Here is a 19,765-nt window from a genome sequence, read left to right on the forward strand (position 1 = left end):
GGGGGGGCGCCGAAGGATTTTTTGGCTTGGGGGAGAAAAATTTCTAGTTACGCCGCTGTCAGTGACCCTCACCCTTTCCCACTGAGCAGTATAAGCAACAGGGCTTTCCTCCCAGACAGAGTAACCTGGACATGGTCATGCAGTACAAGATATCATATTACCGTTATTATATATATATATATATATATATAATAAGGGCATGGTTGTTTCCGGCCTCCCCCCGCTGTGTGCCCGGCTCCCCTCCCCTCCCACTGTGTGCACGCCGCCCCCCCTGCTTTGTGCCAGCTCCCCCATTCCTCCCCCCTGTGCTGTGTGTCCGGCCACCCCCCCTCCTCCCGCTGTGTGTCCGGCCACCCCCCCTCCTCCCGCTGTGTGTCCGGCCAAACCCCCCTCCTTCCGCTGTGTGTCCTGCCACCCCCCTCCTCCTGCTGTGTGTCCGGCCACCCCCCTACTCCCGCTGTGTGTCCAGCCACCACCCCCTCCTCCTGCTGTGTGTCCGGCCACTACCCCCTCTTCCTGCTGTGTGTCTGGCCACCCCCCTCCTCCCGCTGTCTGTCCGCCCACCCCCCCTCCTCCTGCTGTGTGTCCGGCCATCCCCCCTCCTCCTGCTGTGTGTCTGGCCAAACCCCCCCTCCTCCTCCTGCTGTGTAACTCGCCACCACCCCCTCCTCCTGCTGTGTGTCCGGCCAACCCCCTTCCTCCTCCCGCTGTGTGTCCGGCCACCACCCCCACCTCCCGCTGTGTGTCCGGCCACCCCCCCCCTCCTCCCGCTGTGTGTCCGGCCACCCCCCCTCCTCCTGCTGTGTGTCCGGCCACCCCCTCCTCCCGCTGTGTGTCCGGCCACCCCCCCTCCTCCCGCTGTGTGTCTGGCCAAAGCCCCCCCTCCTCCCGATGTGTGTCCGGCCACCACCTCCTCCTCCTGCTGTGTGTCGGGCCACCCCCCCTCCTCCCGCTGTGTGTCCGGCCACCCCCCCTCCTCCCGCTGTGTGTACGGCCAACCCCCCCTCCTCCCGCTGTGTGTCCGGCCACCCCCCCTCCTCCCGCTGTGTGTCCGGCCACCCCCCCTCCTCCCGCTGTGTGTCCGGCCACCCCCCCTCCTCTGCTGTGTGTCCAACCCCCCCTCCTCCTCCCGCTGTGTCCTTGCACGCTGTATCTGCAGGGCGCTCTGCCAGGCACAGAGTCCCCACCACCCGACACTGCAGTTTGACACAGCCACACTCTGCCACCACCACAATGAAGAGCGAGAGAGCTAGAACAATCACCCACTACATCACTAGATCCGAGCACCAGAAGTCCTAGGACATCGAGACACAAACCGCACTTTAGCAGCACCATTTAGAGAACCAGTCCTCCACCAAGGTACCAGTAGCGCAGCGCTGGGTGAGTTCTGACATCCCCCCCTACTGTGTGCCCGGATCCCACCCCTCCCGCTGTATGTACAGACACCCTCCTCCCTCCTCCTCTTCCCCCCACTGTGTGTCCTGCCGCCCCTCTCCCTCCTCCCGCTGTGTGTCCGGCCACCACACCCCCTCCCGCTGTGTGTCCGGCCACCCCCCCTCCCGCTGTGTGTCCGACCCCCCCCTTCCTGCTGTGTGTCCAGGACACGCCCCCCTCTCCTCCCGCTGTGTGCCCGGCCACCCCCCTCCCCTCCCGCTGTGTGTCCAAACCCCCCTTCCCCTCCCGCTGTGTGTCCGACCACCCCTCCTGCTGTGTGTCCAGGACACGCCCCCTCCCCTCCCGCTGTGTGTCCGGCCACCACCCCCCCACACTCCCGCTGTGTGTCCGGCCATCCCCCTCCTCCTCCCGCTGTGTGTCCGACCAGCCCCTCCTCCTGTTGTGTCCTTCCCACGCTGTATCTGCAGTGCACTGTGCCAGGCACAGAGTCTCCACCGCATGGCACTGCAGTGTGACACAGCCACACTCTGCCACCATCGCAATGAAGAGCGAGAGCTAGAACAAGAACCCACTACATCACTAGATCCGAGCACCAGAAGTCCTAGGACATCGAGACACAGACCGCACTTCAGCAGCACCATTTAGAGAACCAGTCCTCCACCAAGGTACCAGTAGCGCAGCGCTGGGTGAGTTCTGACAGCCCCCCGCTGTGTGCTCAACTGCCACCCCTTCCGCTGTATGTCCGGCCACCCTCCTCCCCCCGCTGTGTGTCCGGCCACCCCCCTCCCTCCTCCGCCTCCTGCTGTGTGTCCGGCCACCCCACCCCCTCCTCCCGCTGTGTGTCCGGCCACCCCCCTCCCACCGTGTGCCCGGCTCCCCCCCTCCCGCTGTGTGCCCGGCTCCCCCCCTCCAGCTGTGTGTCCGGCTGCACCCCCTCCCTCCTGCTGTGTGTCCATCCCCCCTCCCGCTGTTTGTCCGACCCCGCCTCCAGCTGTGTGTCCGGCCATAACCCCTCCCCACCCCTCCCGCTGTGTGTCTGGCCATATCCCCTCCCCACCCCTCACTCTGTGTGTCCGGTAACACCCCCCCCGCGCGCTGTGTGTCCGCTCACCCCCCCCCCCCTCCCCCGCTGTGTGTCCGGCCACCACCCCTCCCGCTGTGTGTCCGGAAACACCCCCCCCCCCCTGCTGTGTGTTTTTTTGTCATATATTTCTCATAGCTCCTCGCTCCCGCTGTGTGCCCGACTCCCCTCCCCTCCCGCTGTGTGCCTGGCTCCCCTCCCCTCCACTCTCGCTGTGTGCACGCCCCCCCCTGCTGTGCGCCTGCCCCCTCTCCCGCTGTGTGCTCATCTCCCCCGTTCCTCCCCCCTGTGCTGTGTGCCCGCCCCCCCTGCTGTGTGCCCGGCACCCCCACTCCTCCCCCCGTGCTGTGTGCCTGGCTCCCCAGCTCCTCCCCCCTGTGCTGTGTGCCAGGAACCCCCCCCCCCCCCCCGTTATGTGTGCCTGGCTCACCCACCCCCGTTCCCCCCCTCCCGCTGTGTGCCCGGTTTCCCCTTTCCCCGCTGTGTGCCCAGCTCTCCCCCCCCCCCGTTCTGTGTACCCGGCTCCCCACCCCCCATTCTGTGTGCCCGGCTCCCCCTCTCCTCCCTCCGTTCTGTGTGCCTGGCTCCCCCGCTCCTCCCCCCCTGTGCTGTGTGCCTAGCTCACCATCACCCACCCCCGTTGTGTGTGCTCGGCTTCTCCGCACCCACCCCCGCACCCCACAACGTTCTGTGTGCCTGGTTCCTCCGCCCACCCTTGTTCTGTGTGCCTGGCCCACCCCCCACCCCCTTCTTTGTGCCTGGCTCCCCCACTCCCCCCCCCGTGCTGTGTGCCTGGCTCCTCCCCCCTGTGCTGTGTTCCCGGCTCCAACCCCCCCTCCTGCTGTGTGCCTGGATCCCCCACTCCTCTCCCCGTGCTGTGTGCACGAAAACACCCCCACCCCGTTCTCCCACACTCAAGTCATCAGAAAGAAAATTTGAAATCATTCTGTTAGGCCTTAATCTACAATGCATAGCCCTGAATTTACCAATGTGTATGTCATTGCAAAAGCTGCACCTGACACTCATATACACGTGCAACACCTGACACACACACAGGCAGCACCTGACTCACTTATGCACACAAGCACAACATCATACACACTAATATACACATGCAGCAACTGACACACACACACACGCAGCATTTAACACGCACAGAACCTAACACACACACATACACTCGCAGCACCTGACACACACATATACACTCGCAGCACCTGACACACACTCATAATATACACGCGCAGCACCTAACACACACATATACACATGCAACACCTGACACACACACATACATGCGCTGCACTTGACACACACACACATACTGTAGACGTGCAACACCTGACACACACATATACACACGCAACACCTGACACACACACATGCGCAACAGCTGACACACTAATATAAACATGCAGCGCCTGACACACACATAGATAGGCAGCACCTGACACATACATAGACAGGCTGCACCTGATACATCTATATACACGTGACATTTAACACACACAGCACCTGACACACATACACTCGCAGCACCTCACACACACACATATACACGCGCAGCTCCTGCCACTGATATACACGCAAAGCACCTGCCACTCACCACATATACACACGCAGCACCTGCCACTCACACAGCACCTGACACACACGTATACACACGCACCACCTGACACACACGTATACACGCGCAGCACCTGACACACACACACATATACACGCACAGCACCTGACACACATACATATACACGTGCAGCACCTGACACACATACATATACACGCGCAGCACCTCACACTCACACGCATATACACGCGCAACACCTTATACACCAGTGGCGTGCGGTGAGGTCAGTGGCTGGTGAGGCACTGCAGCCATAATGTCCGCCAAGTCCTGCCGACGACCCCAACCCAGGTTGAAATTACCGGGACTTCGACCCAGGAGTTCACCAGGGTCGGAGACACTGGAATTTCGACCCAGGTTGACCATTTCACACAGACGAAATACCCGTTTTGGTCTGCAATTACCGGGTCGAAATTCTTGACCCGGTCATTTGCTCTTCTGTGTGAAAGTGGGGGAGGTCAGACAGAGCCCGGCAAAGCAACCCGGCACTAAAATGCCAGGTAATTACCGGGATTTCTGTCTGAAAAGGGTGTAAGTGTCACATAAAAAAATATATATAATATCCGTCTGGAACGGGGAAAAACATGAGGAGACCACAGGGGGATGAGATGAACATAGGGGGAAACACAGGTGGAGACCAGAGGAAAACGGGGAAAATCAGGCAGATGGGAAAAAAGAGAATGATAAACAATCAAAATGCATATATACATAAAATATCAGTGAGTGCCAGATAACAGATTTGTGTGTAACATACAGTATGTGTGTGCCCATCCACCGCAGATATAGCCATGAGTGTGGCTACATCTGTAAGTATCTATATATATATATATATATATATATATATATATATATATAGAGAGAGAGAGAGAGAGAGAGAGAGATAGTCCTCCAGAGTCCCGCACTCGCACCGTAGGATATATATATATATATATATACACGCACTTTAAAAGTGTTTCGGAGGCACCGCTCTTGGTGCCTCCAGCTGTCAGTGTTAAGGGGCCGGAAGCGGGGGGCAGGGCCAGGCATTGGGCAGCAAAAACCCAATGATAAAATCCCTATAAGCGGCACCTAGCTGAAGTGCCGCTTTGACGGGGCGTGCTTTCAGCTCATATGGAAAGCACGCCCCTGTCACTGAGGAAGCTATAATTGGGCAGTGGTCGATTTGGGGACGGGACACCACAGAACGTGCCCGCCTGTCATCTGGTAAGTTTTTTTAATACTAAATTTACATTATACTATTTGCGCCATCCCCGTCCGCTGTTCCCCAGCCCATCCAGCAGCCTTTCTCCCTGCACCGTGTCAGCCCCGGCAGAGGGGGCCAGGGGCATATCTAACTGGTGGTGGTGCTACTCGTGGATCTACAGGGGGGGGGGGAGGTGGTCTGTGTGACAGGACAGAGGTGTGTGTAAGTATTTATATCATACATTAATATGGGGCCCCGAGGCGGTATATTTCCTCTGGGGTCTTAATCTGGCTCTGCCACTTATACATTGTATATGCTGCCACACATTGCTTTTATTTACCTTTGGTTGGCTGTGGCTGGGGGCAGTTCTTCCAGGATGGCAGGTTCCTTCTGAAAGTTATTTCTCCAGGGCCAACAAAAGTGCAGGAGGCAGAGCCGACAGAGAGAAGAAGATGGAAGCAGTCAGGAACAGCTGAGGCCATGAGCATGTTCAGCATGGTGGGTGTGCTCAGACAGGCACCTGCAGGCACTGGCTGCACTACTCTCCCTTGTGTAGTGTGCGACGCAGCCCAGTCTTTGGACACAGAGGTAGCGGCAGACGGCAGCGGTGGGGACCCCTGTCCTGTGAGGAGAGAGGGAGGGAAAGCAGCGCAACTGAGACAGTTCCACTTCTGCGCATGCGCAGAAGCTATTTCCCAATGCTGCCCGATCGGAGCTGAGCCCCGATCGCGGTAACCAGCCAGGCAAAGGAGTGAGTGATGGCCATGGAGGGGGAGTCGGGACCGGCCAAACGGGGACCGACCTGAAGTCCCTGCATCTCAATCCGCCCCTGCGAGTCTGGAACGTAGATCCACGAGTAGCACCACCACAAGTTAGATACGCCCCTGCCCCCCTCTGCCGGGGCTGACACGGTGCAAGGAGACAGGCTGCGGGATGGGCTGGGGAACAGGCGGACGGGGACGGCCGCAAATAGTAATGTAAATTAAGTATAAAAAACTTACCAGATGACAGGCGGGCACGTTCTGTGGTGCCCCCTCACCAAATCGACCACTGCCCAATTATAGCTTCCTCAGTGACAGGGGCGTGCTTTCCATATGAGCTGAAAGCACGCCCCTGTCAAAGCGGCACTTCAGCTAGGTGCCGCTTATAGGGATTTTATCAATGGGTTTTTGCTGCCCAATGCCTCGCCCTGCCCCCTGCTTCCGGCCCCTTCACACTGACCGCTGGAGGCACCGAGAGCGGTGCCTCCGAAACACTTTTAAAGTGCGTTTTTACAAATGTAAAAATGATTAAAATAATATAAAGGCCAAAGCATTTACTTATGACACAGAATATGTCATAAGTATCTTCTTTGTATTATTTTAATCATTACTATCAGGGGAGGCACTGCCTCCCCTGACTGCACGTCCCTGTTATACACACATATATACATGCACAACACCTGACACACACACGCGTGGCAACTGATGCATACACACACAGCACCAGACACACACATATAGAGGCACAGCATCAGACACACTATTATACACATGCAGTACTTGGCACACACATATACATGCATGTAGCATTTAACACACATATACACTCGCGGCACCTGACAGAAACACGTGACACCTCACATAACTGACACACACGTGTACGTACATGTGCGACACCTGATGCACACACACAACACCTGACGCACACACACATGTGTACGTGCGACACCTGATGCGCACACACACACGTGTACACGCAACACCTGACGGACACACCCGTGTATGTACACGTGCGACACCTGACTCACGAGTACGTACACGCGCGACACCTGACACGTGCACACACATGTGCAACATCTGACGCGCACACGCACGACACCTGACACATACACACACACACACGTGTACATACACGCGCGACACCTGACACACACACACGTGTACGTACACATGCGACACCTGATACACACACGTGTACGTACACATGCAACACCTGACACACACACGTGTACGTACACGCGCGACACCTGACACACACACTCACACACACACAGATGTGTGCGTACACGCGCGACACTTGAAACACAAACACACACGTGTACGTACACGCGCGACACCTGAAACACACACACACACGTGTACGTACACGCGCGACACCTGAAACACACACACACACACGTGCACGTACACGCGCGACACCCGAAACACACACACGTGTACGTACACGTGCGACACCTGAAACACGCACGTGTACGTACATGCGCGACACCTGAAACACACACACGTGTACGTACACGCGCGCCACCTGAAACACACACGTGTACGTACACGCGCAACACCTGACACACGCACGTGTACGTAGACGCGCGACAAATGACATGCACGTGTACGTACACACGCGACACCTGACACACACACGTGTACGCGCGACACCTGACGCACACACACACGTGTCCGTACATGCGCGACACCTGACACACACACGTGTCCATACATGCGCGACACTTGACACACACGTGTCCGTACATGCGCGACACTTGACACACATGTATACATACACGCACGACACCTGACACACACGTGTACGCGCGACACCTGACACACACACGTGTACGTACACCCGCGACACCTGACACACACGTGTATGTACACCCGCGACACATGACACACACACATGTACGTACACGCGTGACACCTGACTCACACACACGTGTACGTACATGCGCAACACCTGACTCACAAGTGTACGTACACGCGCGGCACCTGACACACACATGTACATACATGCACGGCACCTTACACACACACATAAACATGCAGCACCTGACACACATAAACACGCAGCACCTGACACACACACACATAAACACACAGCACCTGACACACACACACACACACACACACACACACACACACACATAAACACGCAGCACCTGACACACACACACACACACACACACACATATAAACACGCAGCACCTGACACATACACACATAAACATGCAGCACCTGACACACACACACACGCACACATATACACGCAGCACCTGACACACACACGCACACATATACATGCAGCACCTGACACACACACATATATATAAGCACGGCACCTGACACACACACGTACACACATGGCACCTCACACGTACATGTGCATTTCACACATGCCTCCAGCCTCAGTCACAGGCTGCTGCTTGCTGCCTACCCTCTCCCTGCATCATCCGCAAAGGCAACAAAGTATTTTGACCAAAGTTAAAAGTATAACAATTCTGTGTGGTAAATAAAATTATTTTTGCATTTTGCACAGAACAGTGATGTTATACGACCATTTTCATTAAACATTTAAAAAATCAAAGCCCTCATTCCGAGTTGATCGGTCGCAATGCGAATGTAGCAGAGTTACACACGCTAAGCCGCCGCCTACTGGGAGTGAATCTTAGCTTCTTAAAATTGCGACCGATGTATGCGCAATATTGCGATTACTAACTACTTAGCAGTTTCAGAGTAGCTCCAGACTTACTCTGCCTGTGCGATCAGTTCAGTGCTTGTCGTTCCTGGTTGACGTCACAAACACACCCTGCGTTCGGCCAGGCACTCCCACCGTTTCTCCGGCCACTCCTGCGTTTTTTCCGGAAACGGTAGCGTTTTCAGCCACACGCCCCTGAAACGCCGTGTTTCCGCCCAGTAACACCCATTTCCTGTCAATCACATTACGATCGCCGGAGCGATGAAAAAGCCGTGAGTAAAATTACTTTCTACATAGCAAAGTTACTTGGCGCAGTCGCAGTGCGAACATTGCGCATGCGTACTAAGCGGATTTTCATTGCGATGCGATGAAAAATACCGAGCGAACAACTCGGAATGAGGGCCCAAATCTTTATTCTTACAATGAAATTTTTACATTTCTGAATTAAAAATAAAAAATAAAAAAAAAAAGCTATGAAATTCCATAGACAAAAAACCTTACGGTTTCACATGTCCCATTAAGGCTTCTTAGACATGATCGAAATTTCAGAAACCTGTTGTAACTCTTCCACTCAAACTCCAAAAAGCAATGAAATTCCGATCATTAAGGCTGACGCCTTAATGGACGTGTTCCTTGCGCAATACAGATATGGTATGCCATCACAGCCTGTGGGTAAGTGCAGATTCAGCACTCTCACAGAGTGAGATTGCTGTCACTCACACAATGGTGGAGCTGCTAATTCACAGATTTGTGTGCTCATTGGAATACACACATGCAGTCTATGCAACTGAAGGTCTGAGCGGTACACAAAGCTGCTCGGATGAGGTAAGAGTGTTGTTGATTGGAGGGAGGAGACAGAGCAGTGTGGATGGGGAAACAAAAGTGTGTGGATAGAGGGAAGACTAAGCAGCACTGATGGGGGGACAATGAAACACAGGATAACTCAGACTGCAGCGGCAGCGATCGCAGTCTGAATTAGTTTGTGGGGTGCGCACGCGCAATGGTCCCACTGTGCGTGTGTACCCTGGGAGCCCAGAGAGATGCTATCAGCATCTCACTGGTTGCGATCGCCCTGCCTGATCGACAGGCAGAGGCAGTTGCGGGGAAGGAGGGGGGCGTACCAACGGCGTTAGAACGCCATTGGCGGGGCATGGTCAGCACAACGGAGGCGTTTATGGACCATTGGTGGGGGCAGGCTGCGGCGGCTATCCCCCTGCCAATAGCGCAGGAGCTGCTACCCGTGGGGGGGGGGGGGGTTGTGCCTGACATGCGGGGCAAATTAGCCCTGTGATGGGCGACCCCCCGCATGTTAGAGTAAATGATCACAGATGTGCTAAATTTAGCACATCTACGATCAACTCTGAATTACCCCCACAGATGGGGGAGGTAAGACAGAGTGCAACAGATGGGAGAAAGACAGTGGCACAGATGGGGGAAAGACAGTGGCACAGATGGTGGGGAGACCGAGCTGTGTGGATGGGTGGACAGTGCCGTGTGGATGAGGGGGAAAGAGCAGCACAGATGTGGGAGGGGTAAGAGCAGTACAGATGGAAAGAAACAGCACGGATGAGGAAGGCAGAGCAGCATGGATGAAGGGAATACAGTCCCAACATCGGAGGGGATAAGTATTTTTACCTTCCCTTGGGGCGAGGCAGCTAGGCCTAATCCTTGGGTGGGTTGGATAGGGCAACCCCCCCCCCCAATAGTGAAATAGTGACCCACAATATTACCTTCAGGATGTCAGCTACATGAATGGGGTAAGAGTGGTTTGGATAGGGGGTAGATTAAGCAGCAAGTATGGGAAGGGAGACAAAGTGATTCGGATGAGGGCAACGAAGCAGATGGGTTGAAAACACTGGCACGGATGGGTAGAAAGCTGGTGCAGATGGGAGAGAAGACAGTGTGCCATGTATTGGAGGAGGCAGAGTGACGTTGAAGAGGGAAACACTGAGCAGCACAGAGAGAAGGAAACGGTGGTACAGACAAGGCACAGGTGGGGAAAGACAGATGGTGCAGATAAGTTAGTGCAGACTAGCACAGATGGGAGAACACAGCAGTAGGGATTGGGGAAAACAGAGCAACATGGGGGTGTATAGGGGAAGTAAGTGTAGATGCATAGACCGTAGATGGGGTATTATAGTTTTAGCAATTAACCAAGATGTTTGAGGTAGCGAAATGTGTATACTAAATTAGATGGATGTACGGAGTGAGAAGGCTGTTGTAACAAGGTGGGATTGTTGTGGTGACCGAATGGGATGGTTGTGGGCACTGTGTGGGATGGGAGCACCACATAACTGCTCAGACCTTCAATTGCGTAGACTGCATGTGTGTATTCCAATGAGCACACAAATCTGTGAATTAGCAGCTCCACCATTGTGTGAGTGACAGCAATCTCACTCTGTGAGAGTGCTGAATCTGCACTTACCCACAGGCTGTGATGGCATACCATATCTGTATTGCGCAAGGAACACGTCCATTAAGGCGTCAGCCTTAATGATCGGAATTTCATTGCTTTTTGGAGTTTGAGTGGAAGAGTTACAACAGGTTTCTGAAATTTCGATCATGTCTAAGAAGCCTTAATGGGACATGTGAAACCGTAAGGTTTTTTGTCTGTGGAATATTATATAAAGCTGTTCACTGGAAGCTGCCTGCTGGACATGGCCGGAGCCTCACTTCTCCTCCCCAGCCAGTGCTGTACTGGGAGAGGGGGCACAAAGATAGTGACTGAGATGGAAGAGAGAGGTTAGAGGAAGAGGACAGAGATGAAAGAGAGGTGAGGGACAGAAATGAAAAAGATACAGAAAGGGAGAGGGAGGGGAGCAAAAGAGATTAGATAAACAGGTGGGGGTCTGGGTGGTGTGGCAGAGGTGGGGAGGTGGGAAGGTGGGGGAACGCAATTGTTATCACTTGGAACCAGTGCAAGTTCCGCCTCCCACAGCACAGCCTCCCACAGCACCATCCACAAATCAGAGGGAGATGGGACAGAAGGGTGACAAAGCTGTCATAGATAAGGAGCACTTAGATAAAAGAGACATGTGTGTGATCACCATAGCTAGCGACCTGGTAAATGTAGGGGTCAAAAATACTAGTTTGTATATAATTAACGCTTCTTTAAGCAAAATATTCAAACATAGCAACATACAATATATGTGCTATATATTACACAGTAAGATATTTACATAAAAGCATGTGCTAACAACTGTATAAGTGTATATGCCAAGATCTAATTTTACTAGATATATGCAACATACTGCTGCTTGGATAAGTCAAATCACTGACCATGTCTGAGAATTTTATAACTATTTTAGGTGACATAATATACATTGGCTGATGTTTATTGAAACAGGAACCTGCTAAAACAGACGCTACCCAAATTCTAACTAAAAAACTGATTGTTATTCACATTTACATTTGATTAAAATATTGCACCCAATCTCTAATTTTTTCAGGGTTTTTTTAAACAGGCCATTAGAACTCCTACACATAAGCACCATCCTTTTACATGACTACATTATAGGGCATAATCTGTAATATTGTACATACTGTATCAATAGTTGGGAAAATGTAAAATTTTTGATAAGTCCATTTTACCAAGCACGTAACATGTATTGTATTCGGTTATAAGGCCCATTCAGTGACAAATGTTTGAATGTTGCCCAAACGTCAAAATTAGAACCGCGTTATAAGAAAGGGTGTATGAATTATAGAGATGAAAGTTATTATATGACAATATAGTATCAAATCTTTCTCCAACACAAACAGATCTCCTATAGAGTGGTCGTTATTACCTGTGAACAACCAACTAACACCACACCATAGACAAAATTGGACATGCAACAAAATCTTACTAACTGGAGGTAGTATATCTCGGTAAGTGGAAGTTAGCCCTGAAAGGTATGATAACTATACATCACATTTTTAAGTTCTTTTAAGGTATACAGTACTAGTTGATCTTGCTCATATCTTGGCAGGAGTTTATATAGTTCATACAAGCAACTATACTTTGTAAAATACATTGGAACATACACATGGCTACTTACATACAAACATTTGGTAGCTTAAGGGAAAGTTTGGTGTCTCAAATAATTTTAGCTGCTATATATTACAAATTTTTGTGTGGAAGTAACCAGTGGTTAATTTCTGTCTAGACATTTTAGCACTGTGTGCAAGAAACAGCATTGGCGCCACCCCCCCCCCCCCCTTATTTAAAATAGGCCCAGTGGTGCGCACCAACATTATTGGGGTGTGGCTTCATGGAGAAGGGGTGTGTCCATAAAATAATACCAATTCATATTACGCTGTCCAGTAGTCTCCATTATTCAAATTACACTGCACAGTAGCGCCACTATACCAGGTCAAGCCCCTTTTACACATTATGCCTGGTAGGGTCCTCTTTTTACACATTACGCCTGGTAGAGTCCCCTTTTTACACATTATGGCAGAGAGTCACCTTTTTACACAGTAGGGCAGGCAGAATCCCCTTTTTACACATTACGGCAGGCAGAGCCCCCTTTTTACGCATTATGGCAGGCAGAGCCCCCCTTTTATACAGTACGGCAGGCAGAGCCCCCACCTTTTAGATAGTACGGCAGGCAGAGTCCCCTTTTTACACAGTACGGCAGGCAGAGTCCCCCTTTTACGCAGTATGGTAGGCAGAGTCCCTCTATTACACAGTATGGCAGGCAGAGTCTCCCTTTTACACAATACGGCAGGCAGAGTCCCTCTTTTAACCAGTATGGCTGGCAGAGTAGCCTTTTTATACAGTACAACAGGCAGAGTCCCCCTTTTACACAGTACAGCAGGCAGAGTCCCCCTTTTACACATAATGACAGGCCACGGGCTTAAGTACATATCCGATGTCCAGACATATATACTGTACATATATACACACAACCACATATATACATATATGTACAGTGCACACAGCCACATATATACATATATATACACACACACACACACACACACACACACACACACACCCAGCCATATAAGAGTATATATATATATATATATATATATATATATATACGCACTTATCTGCCACATATATATATCCACCCCGCCACTCCCCCTGTCAGCCCCCTCTCTTATCACCTCTCCTCATGTAACCACCGCTGTGGCTGCTGGACCTGCCTCTGCATGTGGGAGCCAAATAGTGGGTACGGGAGCCGGGCAGCAGGGATCAGGAGGTGGGAGCTGGCAGCTGAAATGTGGGTGCGGGAGCAGGGCATCAGGGGTCAGGATGTGGGAGCCGGCAGCCTAAATATGGGGGCGGGAGCCAGGCAGTGGGGATCAGGAGACGGGAGCCATCACCCTAAGTGTGGGGGCGGGAGCTGGGCAGTGGGGGTCAAAAGGCGGGAGCCAGCAGCCTAAGTGTGGGGGTGGGAGCCAGGCAGCGGGGGTCAAGAGGCAGGAGCCACCAACCTAAGTGTGGGGGCGGGAGCCGGGCAGTGGGGGTCAGGCAGCACAGAGGGATTTAATGAGTCAGTCTGACTCATTACAATGCCGCAGACTTTGGGCCCCCTGAACTGCGATGCGGATACTTGCACCCTCATGACGACTGCACTGTGTGCCTGGCACAGCTGACACACACGTGGTTATGGCCCTGTCTAGATGTATCTGATCTGATCTATTTTAGGACGTAACATAAAGGAACTACTGTATATTAGCAGCTACTGGTGAGTGCCATGTCCAGAGCCGGCCCTAGGCATAGGCAAACTAGGCAAATGCCTAGGGCATTTGGTATGCTTATGGGCACCAGCAGATTCTGCTGATTAAAATGATATGCGGTATGCCAATATTCTGTGTGTAACTGAGGCTGTATCTGCCAGTGCCGTAACTAGGTATGTGCGCTGTGTGCCTTGCACACAGTGCAGGATGACCTGGGGCGCAATCTGCCAGCAGCACAATATACACAGGTGATGAGTACCTGTCAGCTCCGCCGCCCCAAAGCCGAAGCTATCAGTACTAACTGCTGCTGCGGGGTTCCTCTCCTCCACGGGCAGTAATAAAACAGAAGGGGGCGGGCCTACCCCTCCACTCACATTTCCTCCCCTTCCTCTTACCGCCTTTCCGCCTGCAAAGCAGTATTAACGCGACGATGTAGTGACTGGCCTTGGAGCAGGGATCCGCTGCTGCTGGCGCCAATGACAAGGGGCTCCGATGCTGCCAGCACCAATGACAGGGGGATCCGTGGTACTGCTGCCAGTGCCAATGACAGGGGGATCCGCGGCGCTGCTGCCAGCGCCAATAACAGGGGGAGCAGCTGCTGCCAGCGCCAATGACAGGGGGATCCGCTGCTGCCGAATGAAGGTACACAGTGCCGTCTGTATGGGGGAGGGGGAGCAAGGAGGAACACAGTGCCGCCTGTACAGAGGAGAAGAAGCCTGTACTGGAGGGTGGGAGGGGGGAATGTCTGTCTCAATCCTTGGTCAACCCTCTCTCTCGGTCTCCCACCCTTCTCTCTCTCTCTCTTTACTTAGCTCTCTCTCCCACCCTTCTCTCTGTCTGTTTCCCCCCTTCTCATTCTTTCTGTCTGTCTCATCCTACTCTCTCCCCTTTTCTCCTCTCTCTTTTCTTCTTTCCCCTCCCCTCTTTATGTGTCTCCTCTTCTCTCTCTCTTACCCTTATCTCTGTACACCACAGTACACTTCACTATACTACACTCTAAGGGTAGGACTCTGCCTGCCGTAATGTGTAAAAAAGGGGATGCTGTCTGCCGTAATGCGTAAAAAAGGGGACGCTCTCCGCCGTAATGTGTAAAAAAGGGGACGCTGTCTGCCGTAATGTGTAAAAAAGGGGACGCTGTCTGCCGTAATGTGTAAAAAAGGGGACGCTGTCTGCCGTAATGTGTAAAAAGGGGACGCTGTCTGCCGTAATGCGGAAAAAAGGGGACACTCTCTGCCGTAATGCATAAAAAAGGGAACACTGTCTGCCGTAATGTGTAAAAAAGGGGACGCTGTCTGCCGTAATGTGTAAAGAGGGGGCTTTGTCTGCCGTAATGTGTAAAAAAGGGGACGCTGTCTGCCGTAATGTGTAAAAAAGGGGACGCTGTCTCAGTGCCGTAACTAGGTGAGTGCCAGCGGTGCCTTGCCCACAGCGCAACCGCACTGTGGGTGCACCATCTGGCAACACCACCCGCACGGCTGCCGCTCCCTCTATCACCATCGCCCGCCGCTGCAGCACTGCCCTTCAAGGGGGGACTTTCGGCACTTCTGTCCCCAGCCCAGGCAGAGCTCGGCCGTGGCAGCTGACTGCGATGCAACCTGATTGGCTGCTCACAGACTGACAGCCAATCAGGAGCATCCGCATTTGCCAGCGCCAAATTAAATATACCGCCGCCTGTCATAGTAAAGTGAGGGGGGGAATGGATTTGGTGGTGGCTGCTTGGCTGCTGTAAGTCAGGTCATCTGGGCGGGACAAAGGGTGGGGGGAACGGCGATTGGCCGGCGGAGTTGTCATTTAGGAGGAGAGGTTGGGACACTGACAGGCTGCCGGCTTCCTGAATATCCAAGTCTGGAGCTGCAGGCCCATTGTCAGGAGACAGGACTTGTCATCCAGCTGCCCCAGCATGTAATGCCTGCTACAGTATGTGCATCAAAAGGTAAGAGCCGCAGCAGTGTGCAGTGATCTTGCCCCCCTAGGCTGGGATTTCAGGGGCTGCTGTGCTACTCTGACTCTACCTACTTTGCATCTAGCCCAATCACCTGCCATGGGTACCTACAGTACTTGCTCTCTATCTGCCCTGCTTATTTGTCAGGGGCACGAACTTGCTTTACGTCTTCCCTAGTTACCTGCCATTGACACCTACCTTCTCTCTCACCCCTGATAACCTTCCAGGGGTACTAGCTTGCTCACTATCTACTCTACCCACCAGCCAGGGTTACCATTCTCACACAACTTTTCTATCTATCTATCTATCTATCTATCTATCTATTCTGTCTGCCGTAATGTATAAAAAGGGGGACTGGCTGCCGTAATGTGTAAAAAGGGGATGCTGTCTGCCGTAATGTGTAAAAAAGGGGACGCTGTCTGCTGTAATGTGTAAAAAAGGGGACGTTGTCTGCCGTAATGTGTAAAAAGGGGGACTGGCTGCCAGCCGTAATGTGTAAAAAAGGCGACTCTGTCTGCCATAATGTGTAAAAAAGGGGACGCTGTCTGCCGTAATGTGTAAAAAAGGGGACGCTGTCTGCCGTAATGTGTAAAAAAGGGGACGCTGTCTGCTGTAATGTGTAAAAAAGGGGACTCTGTCTGCCGTAATGTGTAAAAAAGGGGACGCTGTCTGCTGTAATGTGTAAAAAAGGGGACGCTGTCTGCCGTAATGTGTAAAAAGGGGACTCTGCCTTAATGTGTAAAAAAGGGGATGCTGTCTGCTGTAATGTGTAAAAAAGGGGACGCTGTCTGCCGTAATATGTAAAAAAGGGGACGCTATCTGCCGTAATGTGTAAAAAAGGAGACGCTATCTGCCGTAATGTGTAAAAAAGGGGACTCTGTCTGCCGTAATGTGTAATAAGAGGACGCTGTCTGCCGTGATGTGTAAAAAGAGGACGCTGTCTGCCGTAATGTGTAAAAGGGGTTCTACCTGGTGTAGTGGCGCTACTGTGCGACGTAATTTGAATAATGGAGACTACTGTGCACCATTATATGAATTGGTATTATTTTGTGGCCACAACCCTTGCCCGTGAAGCCATGCCCTATATTTTTTGCACGCGCCTACGGCGCGCACTGCCGCCGGTTTGTGTTAAGGGGGGGGGGTGCAGATGCCGTTTTTTGCACACAGCGCTAAAATGTCTAGTTACGGCACTGGTATCTGCATACGAAATGCTACGTTGTAGTGTATTCCTGGAAATCACTGTAATGTAGGATTTCGTATGCAGATACAGCCGCAGTCGCACACAGAATATAGGAATGCTGCATATCATTTTAATCAGCAGAAGCTACTTGTGCCTCCTAGCCACATAGTAATGCAAATAAGATGCATTTTCATAAAAAAAAAGGTGCCCCAACGTTAGCAGAGCTGCAGGCTGACTCATGCCAGGCATGTCCTGCAGAACTAGCAGCGGTGCTAAGGGGCACCAGCCAAAATCTTGCCTGGGGCATCATATTGGTTAGGGCCACCTCTGACCATGTCCCTGATAGCTATTAAGCTGCAGAGTAAGAGTTTTTATACAGGTCACAGAGCTTATTATATAGCTTTTTATGCTAGAAAAGACAGTAAATGATTCATTATGTTTAAATTTGGTATAAACCAAGTTGATTTTATGATATTTATGCACAGGGCCAGCAACAAATATCTTGGGGCCCGCCACACATATATTTTTTTGTGCTCCCCATCTCATCCCATTAGGTACAGGCCAATTGACCATAGGCTCATCTCACCTGTGCCCCTCCGGTCACTTTTCCCTTTGTTTCTCTTGTTTACTATCCCCAGTGACTTTCTATCTCCAGCCACTGGCTCATCTCTCAGAATCATCCACCATGTTTTGGTCAGCCTCATCCTCTCCTGTGTCTCTGCATCTCTAGTTCCCCTCCCCATTACTCTACAGCCCACACTTACCTTCTACCGCCTGCTCCTCTGCCATCCAGTGGTGCAACATGATGATCAGAAAACTTTATTATGCTTATTATGCTGCTGGGCTCATGAACTAGACTCCTCTATGAATCTTGAGTCCCTGTACAAATGTCCACCCTCCCGTCACTGAGCCTGTTTACACATGATTTACTATTACTGACAGCAATTCCAATGTGGAACACCTATAGTGACCACCTAGCATACCCATAAACCCTGATTTGATTCCTGAAAATGACAAATGTTTACACTTTTTAAAATAATTTAGAATTCTGATGTTATTAATATTATGTTGGATATACTGTATATTTTACATTACAAATCTTACAAATCTCATGTTATTTACACACTGCGACTTGTGATGTGGTTGAGTCTATTGACGCAAGCAAACAAGCAGGTACAATACTACTGCTTATACAGTATATGGCTGGTGCACTTGCGTTCACTTACAGTGACTACAGGTATCAGCACAGAAAAAGGTCCCTTTGCATTAAGCTGACTGTGTGTCTGTTGCCCAACTTAAAATGACAGCAGCATTCGAAATTGTTTCATAAGAAAAATTAAACATCTGCCATTTACAGAAATCCAACCCTGAGTTCGTGAATATGCTAGGCAGTCATGCTACTGCTACACCAAGGAAGGCACGCTGTCAACTCTTGCACACCCGCAGATACAGTGATGTTTTTTCCTGGTTAGGAAAAAGATGCAGCCAGCTCAGTGTAAACATTAAAGTTCTTTTTTGGTCTTGACAAAAGGCGATCATTTCAAGCAGCACCCCTGGAGGTCCCCATTTATTTGTAACACTTGGTAGAGAAACCCTGCGTCTCTTCACTGCTGAAATTGCAAGGACCATGAGCATGGCCCAAATCCTAGTGTGTAACACATTCATATTGTAGGCAGCCTCTATGCCCCACCCCCCTGTGAGATTTGTGATGATTGACTCATGCTGGCTTTGGATTTGGGTGAAGGGACCCAGACAACATGACAAGCAGCAAGACTATTTTTTATTGTTGATACTGTATGCACAACACTGTACTTGTACATAGTTTAATGTTTGTGAGTGGTTCCCCTAGAGCTGTGTACAGTATATGTGTGTGCATCCTTAGATACAAAGTTAGCCCTTCATAGGAGCAAATAGACTTTTTTTGTGTGAATTAAAATGAGACTTAAATTATATATCCAGTGTGTCAGTAAAGTTCTAGCTGGGACTGGTGATTCCAAGCTGGGTTTAGGTTTGAAGGCGGACTCTCAGGGATGGAAGCAGGCTGATTGGACTAAGCCCTCTGAGGTACTGACTGCCACTGGTTTTTCTGAACTATGTTCCAATTGGGAGATGGTCTCTCCGGGATGGAAGCGGGCTGGTTGAATAAAGTTCCTTCGCATGTAGTGTATGATACTTGAGAATGAAGATGAAGCGGAAATGGAAGATGGTACTGGAACTGCTGGTCCAAGACGGTTACA

The 19,765-nt window shown here is 51.6% G+C and overlaps 1 protein-coding gene across 1 annotated transcript in view; it reads left to right on the top strand.

The window, feature by feature from the left end:
* The window catches only part of KASH5 (KASH domain containing 5), a 1,087,213-nt gene that overhangs the window by 933,214 nt on the left and 134,234 nt on the right, over positions 1-19,765 (top strand). The window contains exon 18 of the mRNA XM_063942893.1: positions 12,496-12,603. Within this exon, the coding sequence (XP_063798963.1) occupies positions 12,496-12,603 (108 nt within the window). The remainder of the gene's footprint in view (positions 1-12,495; positions 12,604-19,765) is intronic.

Source organism: Pseudophryne corroboree, chromosome 10 (assembly GCF_028390025.1).
Source record: "Pseudophryne corroboree isolate aPseCor3 chromosome 10, aPseCor3.hap2, whole genome shotgun sequence".
Lineage (NCBI taxonomy): Eukaryota > Metazoa > Chordata > Amphibia > Anura > Myobatrachidae > Pseudophryne > Pseudophryne corroboree.